At 46.6% G+C, this 10,599-nt stretch overlaps 1 protein-coding gene across 2 annotated transcripts; it reads left to right on the forward strand.

Moving 5' to 3' along the window:
- The first annotated feature begins 1,131 nt into the window (after positions 1-1,131).
- LOC117847449 (polygalacturonase At1g48100) lies at positions 1,132-4,249 on the forward strand. Of its 2 annotated transcripts, none has more exons than XM_034728665.2 (6): positions 1,132-2,459; positions 2,543-2,710; positions 2,846-2,890; positions 2,989-3,196; positions 3,312-3,393; positions 3,509-4,249. In XM_034728665.2, the coding sequence occupies exons 1-6, from the start codon at positions 1,521-1,523 to the stop codon at positions 4,014-4,016; spliced, it is 1,950 nt and encodes a 649-aa protein (XP_034584556.2). In that variant the 5' UTR covers positions 1,132-1,520; the 3' UTR covers positions 4,017-4,249. The 2 variants fall into 2 exon arrangements, with proteins under 2 accessions (XP_034584556.2, XP_034584558.2); XM_034728667.2 differs by having other exon boundaries at positions 1,135-2,459; positions 3,512-4,249.
- The last annotated feature ends 6,350 nt before the right edge of the window (positions 4,250-10,599 follow it).

The raw sequence follows: 10,599 nt of genomic DNA on the forward strand, positions 1-10,599 counted from the left end.
TGCTAAGTTCACCTAGAATTGTGTAGAGCTTTCAATCTCAGTGCACTTGTTCACCCAGGCACCTGAGCATCAATTTCTGGTCTACTATCTAACTAAAAATATTGCTCTACTCAATCATCAATTAAAAAAAAACAACTACTGTGAAAGAGGATACAGCTCACCTGCAAAGCATATTGACAGAGCCTCAACCATCTTTCCTGTAATAGAGAAGAGGATTTTTCATAATTTAGACTGGAAGAGTGGCCATAAATCTAACTGGACTGAAGCCAACTCTAACAAACTAATAGTTCACTAATGATTTCATAGCGCAGACAAGGTAGCAAAGCAACTAGTGCATGGACAAATGACAACTTCATAAAGCATATTGGTGCCTGGAATTGCCACAAATTGCTCAAGAAAGAAAATGTACGATTTCAGGTTTCATTAGACAGTACTGACAGTCACAGCTGTTAGAATCCAATGGGTCCAAAGTCTGAAATCTAAACATATCTGAAAATATTTGGTGTCCAAAGTCTAAACATGCATGAAGTTTAAATATAAAGAACATGCATGTAGTAGGAATTGCAATGAGTAATGAACATTGTGCTGCTTGAACTGTCATATCTACATGGCATTTATCAAAACAAACTGCACAGAAGGGAAAGGAATTCTGAAGTAAAGAATGGCCAACCTGGCCACATATAGAGTCTAATCTAAGAACAACTTCACATACAAACTCAGAAATAATGGTGATTGGCATAGGGCTTGCCTGACCATGAAATGGAAGTGTCCCTATACAGATTACACATTCGACTATACGAGCATACCATTAGGCTAACATTTTAATGCCAGCCTAATCGAGGATGAAATCTGAAACACGCAGCTAATGGGAGACACGGGCAAACTGGGCAATTAATCAAACAGCCTAGTGAATCTCACCTCTGCCGCTCTGCCTGCACCGACGAGTCAACTAATTTTTGACGCGAGATTCACTCGGTATGAGCTGACATGGCACGCTGATTGTGTAGCGACGTGGCACCTGACGTGTGGTCCCCACAGGTCAGCCTCTCCCCTATCCCCCCCCCCCCCCCCCCCCCCCCTCCTCTCTCTTCATTCCCTTCCCTTCCGCTATCGTCCCTGCTCGCCGCGCCGCCGGCACCTCCGCGTCGTGCTCTGCCCACAGATGCATTCGTCAACGTGTGTGACCCGATAAAGAGCCCGATGTCAGGAAACAAACACTGTCCATTTCTTCAGTTTCGTTAATCCGCCTTGCTCCCAATCCGCCCCTACTCGGCTACTCCCGATCCGCGCCGCCTGGGGAAGGAGAGCCCATGATGTGAGCTTGAGTTCGCAGGCCTTGCTCATCGCTGCGTTGCCGATCCAGTCCTCCTGCGACCCCTCCAGGGGCCCTCGTTCATGTGCGCGTGCAGGATTGGGGATTTTCCCACCCTGTTGCAGTCCATCTACAGGCAGACCCACCTCTCTCCTATCTGCTCCTTTCTCTCCAAACGGCAGCCACACAACTCAAATAAAAGCCGGCCATGGAGTCTTCCACTTCAATCGGCAAGAACCAGGAGCAGCAGCAGACAGCAGGGTCGTCCTCGACTCCTCGTCCATCAGCCCGTGACCGCAGCCGCTTTTCTATGCATGCTCCCATGTCCGGCTCGGGGTCAAGGCTCGCGAACCAACCAGAGAGTCCCTGCTGGCCCCGGCGCCCTCCCGTCCGTATCCGGCAGGAAAGCCCCGTGCGCGCGCGCCCAGCCGCACATCTGGCGAGCTACGCAACAAAGCCGCGCTCACGGGTCGCCACAACGGGACCCGTGGCCCCCCGGGCGGCGCCTCACGGCCACGAACCACCACCCCCTTTCCCTGCTCACCATTCCGCTTTCCAACGACTAACCGCCTGTCCTCACCATTCCGGCTTACGCTGTCGCTCACGTAGAGCTCGGGGCTTCTCCTCTTCAGTGTCACAGCAAGCACGCACCACCTTAGCTTGTCCCCTGTTTCTTGAAGCAGAGCTTTGCTTGGCCATGGGAGTAGCAGTTAGGCTGCTCCTCCTGCCGCCGTTGATGGCCGTGGCATTCTGCTGCTACGGCGTTAGCGGGAGGAGCCACTTCCACAAGAAGCCGCCTCGTGGCAGCGGCGGCCGGCACCGGAGCGGCGGCGGCGGCAAGGAGGGCTCTGTGGTGTCGTCGCCGGTGGTTCCGCCAGCGGATGACGACACGCAGCCGGTCACGCCGCAGCCACCGACGGGCATTGTGCCCTCCGACCCGGCCACTCCGGATGAGCCGTGCGTGTTCGACGTCCGGGCGTACGGCGCGGTGGGGGACGGCACGACGGACGACACCCAGGCGTTCCGGGAGGCGTGGAAGGCGGCCTGCGCCTCCGACTCCGCCGTGCTGCTGGTGCCATCCGACGGCACCTTCACCATCACCACCACCACCTTCTCCGGGCCGTGCAAGCCCGGCCTCGTGTTCCAAGTAACGAGCAATTCCAACTCTTGCAAAGCCATGGTCTTCAAGTTCAGGTCTTGGTCCAAACTTTCAATGTGCGTGTGGTGCAGGTGGACGGCGTGCTAATGCCGCCGGACGGGCCGGACTGCTGGCCGGCGTCGGACAACCGGCGGCAGTGGGTCGTCTTCTCCAACCTCGACGGCATGACCCTGCGTGGCTCCGGCACGATCGAGGGCAACGGCGAGGACTGGTGGAACCTCCCCTGCAAACCTCACAGGGTACGCCCCCCCATCGGCATTTCAGAATGCTTGGGAATTGTTGCAATCCCAATGCCCAAGCATTCGTGTCAACTTTGACCTCATGTCACGTCGTCACAAGCTCCATGCCCAAACTCTCTCTCTCGCTCTCTGCAGGGCCCGAACGGCTCCACGCTGCGTGGCCCGTGCGACAGCCCCACGGTATGTGGCAATGTGCCGTGGCGTCCTTCCTCTGCATCATCGCCATCATTCATCATGTTAAATGCAGCAGCTTGGTATGTGTGTATGTGTGTGTGCAGCTGGTGAGGTTCTTCATGAGCCGGAACCTGGTGGTGGAGGGCCTGAGGGTAGAGAACAGCCCGGAGTTCCACTTCCGGTTCGACGGCTGCAGCGACGTGCGCGTCGACGGGCTCTACATCAGCTCGCCGGCCAACAGCCCCAACACCGACGGCATCCACGTCGAGAACACCGAGCGGGTCGCCATCTACAACTCGAGGATCAGCAACGGTGGGTAGCTGACTGCCGCGGATCCTGATTTGAGCTAGTTTTTTGTTGAATTTTGTAAGAAAATAAACGCCGTGAGAAAGTGTTGGCGACTGAAGAGAGATTTTCTCTGGAGTAGGTGACGACTGCATCTCAATTGGCACCGGGAGCTACGACGTGGACATACAGAATGTTACTTGCGGACCTGGGCACGGCATAAGGTTTGTAGGCCCCTGTGTTCCTTCCTCTGTTTTCCTTTTCGTTTTTCGGCTAGTGTTTTGTCCTAGTAGCAATTAAAAAAAACCATAAACAATGATGCATGCTCCCATGTCCTAGTAGCATCGGCAGCCTTGGCGTGCACAACTCGCAGGCGTGCGTGGCGAACGTGACGGTGCGGAACGCGGTGATCCGGAACTCGGACAACGGCCTGCGGATCAAGACGTGGCAGGGCGGGATGGGCGCCGTGTCGGGCATCACCTTCGACACGGTGGTCATGGAGAACGTGCGCAACTGCATCATCGTGGACCAGTACTACTGCCTGGACAAGCGGTGCATGAACCAGTCCACGGCCGTGCACGTCACCGACGTCTCCTACACCAACGTCCGGGGCTCCTACGACGTCCGCGCCGCGCCCATCCACTTCGCCTGCAGCGACACCGTGCCCTGCACCAACATCACCATGTCCGAGGTCGAGCTCCTGCCAGCCAGCGGCGAGCTCGTCGACGACCCCTTCTGCTGGAGCGCCTACGGGACGCAGCAGACGCCCACCATCCCGCCCATTACCTGCCTGCAGGAGGGGCTGCCGGATGCACTCCTCGACAACCCGGACCTCAAGTGCCGATGACAAGCTGTGCAGCTGTACGTAGTGCTAGTAGAACTTACTCTGATGAATCGGTCGTATATATCTATTCTAGGTGACTTAATTGGGTACAGTACTACTACAAACATCGTCTGAGTTACGTGGAGTTGTACATGTGTGCTTTCGCTCCCTCTCAATAAACTTGCATTGACCGTTTGTAATGTGGATTCCAAGGATAATAATAAGTCCAGACAATCACGGGTGTGTTCGCAAATCAATGTACTGTACTAGCAAATTTATCCGTGCGTTGCTACGGATCAAAAAATACACAGTATCACTATCGATATATGGATGACACGGGATCACGCCGCCATCTTGGTGATCTACGTCAGGGTGGCCATTCAGGAGGAGCGAGTTGAGGAGGAGATAGCACTATGTAACATCCCAAAAATCGGAATCCAAAAAATCACACGAATTCAAAAACTAATTTCTAATTTCAAAATCTAATTCTGAAAATCTTATGCACGTGTGGGCTTATTAGTCCTTCAAGGCTCAAGCAAGATTAATGGCCCATCCGGTCCATGTTCACCTCCGCACGTTAGCATGCTGCTGGGGGGTTTTCTATATGGTGCACGGAAGCCGGATAAGATAATTGGCTTCCGGCCCATCAAGCCCAACTCCTCCTCTTCTTCACCTCCGCTCTGGCTCCCTCCATAGCGCGCCGCCACCCCCGCCGCCTCGTCCTCCGCCCCGACCGGCGGCTAGCTCGCCACCGCGCCGCCCGCCCACTGGCCACCGCTGGCCTTCGATCCCGCCCTTCCTACCCCAACCTTCTTCTTGCCCCCGCCGCGGGTCACCGACCCACCGGGTGTCCAGCCCCGCCCGGCCGGCGGCGCTCCTGCGCCTCCTCGCCTCCGCCACCGGCCAACCCGCCACCACCGCCGGACCTCCACGCCGCCCCCGAACCCTCCTCTTCTATGGCCGCCGACCATTGGAGCCCCTACCCAGCAACCTCGAACCCTAACTCTAACCCCACCGCCGCTTCCCCCACCCACCCTGCCGGCGAGTGACGGCAGCGTCCGCGAGCGGCGGCGGCGTGTGACGGCGTGAGCGAGCGAGAGAGAGGCGAAGGAAGAAGAAAGGAGGAAGAGATCGTCTTAAGGGCCACACGAATCTTAAAGTACCGGAAAGCCATATAAGATACTGGCTTCCGGAAGCCAGAGTAGGATTGGCAGCTGGAGGCGCATGCACACTTGCCGGCCCAGCCCACTGCTATCGGGGGAACAAGATCGAACAGAGGGCCCTCTGTGCCTTTCAGTTGAAGTTCCTGGGTGTATGCTTTTCTATCTCCAGTTTCTGGTGGTTCGTTCTTCAGCTAGAGGGCCCTTTGTGCCCTTCAGTTGAAGTTCTCTTTTGTTTGCAGTTCAGTCGGTTTAAACTTGGTTGTAATCTGTACCTGACTCTGTAATTTCGTTGCTTCTGGTAATGAAATTCGGGCAAGGCCCTAAGTGGAAAAAAGATCATGCACAAACCAAAATGAACTCTGAAACATTATGTATCATCTATATATAAGACAAGTGACCGCTTTATTCAGAAAAAATCCATTCTGGGGAAAAAGAGCAGTATCGTGAGTGACCATTTTAAATCTACAGATAATGTTTCTTACAAAACTTCCACTATCACCGTTCCAAAGAGGTGCACAGATTGCCACACTAATAACTATTCAAATGACTCTGACCATGTAAAGAGAACACGACCAAATCGTTGATTGCATACGCAGGAACGTGAGGAACTTCAGCAACTCCTCCAAGTTCTGCACACCATACGCCAACCTGTATCATGGATAATAATTGGGAGAAGGAAGACGGGCCTCTCAAACGAAAGGAGTTCGTCACCCATAGTTGATTTGCATATCAAACGGCAACATAGCTTTCTTGAAGATCATTGGTGTAGAATGGTATTTGCAACAAGAGACCTCCTGACACCTCCCATGCCTATGACTATCATAGCAAGCAAGTAGGAAGTATACGGTGGCCGCCATGTTCAGGTATATATGTCACTTTAGTATCAAGAAGAAATGTCCATCTATCATCTCCCTTGGGCAAAAAAGAAGGGAGGGAAGACAGAAATCTATATCTCAGCTTGTAGCACACTTATGTAGTGCTCGTTTGTTCTTTTATCGTACCAAAATAGATCACAAAATCACGTACAGGTACCGTCCCATCGATCAGCTAGTACCTTCAGTTTAGTTCAATATATATTTGCTGTGTAGCACATTCATCAATTAATGCAGGACTTAATTAGTCCGGAACCGTCAAACCAATTGGTGATGGGCTACAGGCCTTGTAGTGGTGTCATTGATACATTGTAGCTCTCTTCTTTGAGCCTCAATTCATCAAACGGTAGTTCACTTCATCTATCAAATCAAGCCGCCGTAAGATCGAGTTAGAATAAACCAATGTGTCTTGAGCCTTTCACAGAAAACCCCCTGTATCTTTTGGTTTCCCTGCAAACCAGTCCCACCCGAGATCTTTAACACAGCTAACCCTGAGCCTTATCAATTTTGCGAGCACTATTTATAGTGTCTTGTAGAACTTCCTTGCTGGCCCCTGTCACCTTTGGTTAATCATGATTAGACCCCCTCAACCTTGTTTAGCTTGTGGATTTCACGTTTTAGCTCCATTTAACCCGTTCTTATTGTGTTAGATTAATATCAACTTCAACTACGTGTTAGAAGCAAGTTTTAATCATGTTTTGTGTTTTGAAATTTATTTAAAGTATTAATATGGTTAATTACTTACGCACTTGTTTCCTAATTAAAAGCTATTTAGATCTTTAGCTCGCTTTCATAATTAAGTGCTAATAATTAATACCTATTGGACTAGTTTTCTAATAAAATCTAATTAAGTGCTACACCATGATTGTTCATAAGTAAACTAAATTGATTAATGTTTATTTAATTTGTTTTATAACTAAAAGCTATGTAGGTTATATCTCGAATTTTTATAATTAAATGTTAATTTAGTTAATGTAAATATAAATATGTTTTTTTAATTATAACTTGGTTCGTTCAATACGAATCATAAAGCTATGCGCTTCGATGTTTTCATCTAAGTTATTTCCGAATAAATGTTTAATTTGTATAATTTACACATACACATTTACAAATGAAATTTGATTAAGTTTATTGCAACCTTTTTCGGATACTAATATAATTTGGGTTAATTCTAACATAGTGTTTCTTCGAAATACGTTTACACATGATTTTATTGAGTTAAAATATCTCTAGCACATAGCCTTTGTTGCTTGATAATAATCCAAACATCTCGATAGCCATGCCTTTTCAACCTTAGTTCCGTTTTAAGCATTTATTGCATCCTCACGATCTTAGAATCGAGCCCTATCCTTTAGTGCGTTCTTTCAAAGCTTTTCTTTTGATTGATGTATTGTTCTTAGTTATGCTTGTTTGTTTGTTTGTATGCTTGCTTGTGCCGATAATTGATGTGAGTAGAAGGAACGTTGTTCGAAAGCTTTGAGGAACAAGAGCTGAAGATAATCTGAGCAGCTATTCTTTGGAGAAAGGCAAGTGTGCCCTTATGCTTTTGTCCCAATAACTATATTTAATCATATTTGCGTTGCTCTGCATTTAATTTTTTACTTTGATGGGTACTATTAAGGTTTGCCTAGTTTTTATGATTATTTCTTATTAACCTGGGTTTTACCTTTTTGTTGGGTAGATTTGCTTAGCTGCTATACTTGGTTATGATGGTTTTAATGAACTTAATGATTAAAATTATTTTATTTATGTTATATCTTTCAATAATACAAGATCACCATGCTTAATTGGAACATGGAGAACCATCCAGGAAAATAGTGTAACCACAAGGACTACATGGCTCTGGTCTTGACTAATTAATTAGAGACTCTAGTTTGGGGTAATCTTACCAAAAGGGCAAGATGGGAGGTGTTGATGGGGTATAGCCCGGCCCTCAGGCTAATCTGCTCTATGGTAGCTTCGCAGTCTTGAGAGAGGTTTATGCTCTGCTTTGACCTGAAACCTTAGCAGGTTACCACTTATTAGGGAATCTTTGTAAAGGCCTTGTAGTGTCCCTATGCAGTCACACCTCGGCAGTGTGATGAGTGCCTGATCAGCACAACATGGTTGGGTCTAAAGTTTTTTTAAGCTTTTACATGACTTGTGGGTAAAGATGTACAACTTCTGCAGAGTGTAAAATTAATATATCAGCCATGCTCATGGTCAAGAACGGTCTGGACCCTCACATGATAATTGAACTTGAAGATGGACTTAAATCATGGTTTAACTTATGGTTATGTTTGTGCCATATGCTTATGGTTATATTTATGTTAATTATGGGTTGGTATATATTTATACTTTAGCAATTAGGTGCTAATAAAATTTGACCAACTAAAAATGCTTAATGCAGTCAACTAGTAAGCCTTTCCTTATTTAAACCTTGCATTCATATTTTTTCCACACTTGCTGAATACGACATGTGCTCACCCTTGCTATAACTAACGTTGCTCAGAAGAAGAAGCTGTTATGAAGTTGTTGTGAAGATGATGCTGAGTTCTAGGCGTACGCAACCCCCAGTCGTCTGTTTGTGAAGTTTGGAGCCTTCGTTTCCATGATTAAGCGTATATCTCTGATAGACTCTTTATATTTTTTACGTGATATTGTTACTGTTATTCATTGATAATATCGCTATATAAAATTTAATCCTAGTATACGTATAGATAGCACTTGATTTTGTTTTAAAATCAGGTGTGACATCCTGACCAGCCACCCTACCGCAGGTAACCTACCAGCTCATTTCTGTGATGCCCGGCCCAATCACAGCCCAACCAGTGGCATTCCACTGTCTGCTCGCGGCTCCCTGTCACGGGCCAGCCTGCTCCCCATGGCTCCCTCTGTAAATTCGATTGCAATGGTTAGGCGTTCTTATCAGGGGGCAGCTATCTTGTTGATAAGGATGGGAACAGACCCATGGTGGTGTGTACATTATGGTCAATTCCCATGCAAATTAGATACAAAAGGAGCCGAACTTACACTCCTTACGCCTCCAGTCCTACCACAGCAAGCCCTATGAGTTCTCTATTCTCCCAACTCCATCCGGACTCCTGTAATATAATGTGGCATATTTATAGCCTGTCCGATGTAATATCGTATGGACAGAAATCATAAAATGCATAGTTCAGTTCAATGCAATTATTTATTATATGTACTAGTCCATGCCTCTAGATTGGTTCAACTATATATATTAACAAGTAGAGTGAATATACCTCTAGATTAAGACAAAGATCTCAATTATCGAGTGCAAAGAATTGAATGATATGTACCTATTCTCATGTTGGCATTTGTCTCTGTGTTGAGATGTTCAAAAGTCAGATCTCATACATATGAAACCTCATTTGCTTAATTTTGGTCACAATATTACCACAAATCAATTTTGGGCAAAACTTATACATTAATAGATCAATTGTTCGTCAAAGGGTTGCGCTGTAATTTCAAACATAAACAGTAACAATCATGGTCGGCTTAATTTGAATGGATTTCAATACATTATGTTGTCTAACCTAGTTAAGTTTTAATCATTTATTTATTAGAATTAACAAGCCAGATCGCGCTTTTACTTGTGAATTAAAATAAACTTAAATTTGATTAAAAAATAAGCAAAGATTCCAGTAGTATTCTGGTTACCATTGTTTATTGGCAGTACATAATACGAAGCGCGGTTTCTTATCAAGTAAATTACCTATGTGTCGGCAACGAGATCTCACTGTGTTGTTATACGCGACAAATGTCTAGTCAATGATTCTTCATATTATTGTAGATTGGCATGATGGCAGATGTCTCACAAATTATTCTTTCTCCAATAACATCTCCAAGACCTCGGTGCACAGATTAACACCATTTATAGCCAAGACTAATGTGCTTTCACCTTAATTTTGTCCATGTAAACACTTAGAAAACATGGAAAATGTACAATAAATATATAAAACACTAAAAACACAGCGAATTTGTGGAACAGAGAGGACAGGTACATCGCTCGTGATCTCATCTGGTCTTCAAGTGCCTCGTCCTACTTCCATGACCTGCGTAATCTGAAAGAATTTTGACAAGGAGATGAATTCCGTTTCTCAAAATGAAAGATATATGTACCTTTGGTTAATCCTACTCCTGTGTTACTCTGGCATGGCCTTGCTCAACATCATCCCTCTAGAAAGAGGTGTATGACAAGAGAGTTCTTGACACCTCCGAAGCCTATCACTGAAGCAATGGAGTAGGGTGCGATTCATGGGAGACATCTCACTTTCATCCTAGAAGATAAAAATACATCTCCTTGACACAACACAAGATGACGAGTATATTAAAATTCCATCACTCAGCTCTTATATAGCTGAATAGTAAAGGGCTTGTGACAACACCATCCGCTCTTTAATGGACTCAAAAGAGAGCACGCGGTATTTCATAAGGAAGTACCTTTTCATTTCATTCAACTGAATTTATACTATATTATTTCCAGTTCAGAAGGCTTTGAAGAAATTTTAATCCATCATGTTGGTTAAGCTAGCTAGTTCTAGGTTTTAAGAGTTTATTTATAATGAA

The sequence above is a fragment of the Setaria viridis genome, chromosome 3 (assembly GCF_005286985.2).
Source record: "Setaria viridis chromosome 3, Setaria_viridis_v4.0, whole genome shotgun sequence".
Lineage (NCBI taxonomy): Eukaryota > Viridiplantae > Streptophyta > Magnoliopsida > Poales > Poaceae > Setaria > Setaria viridis.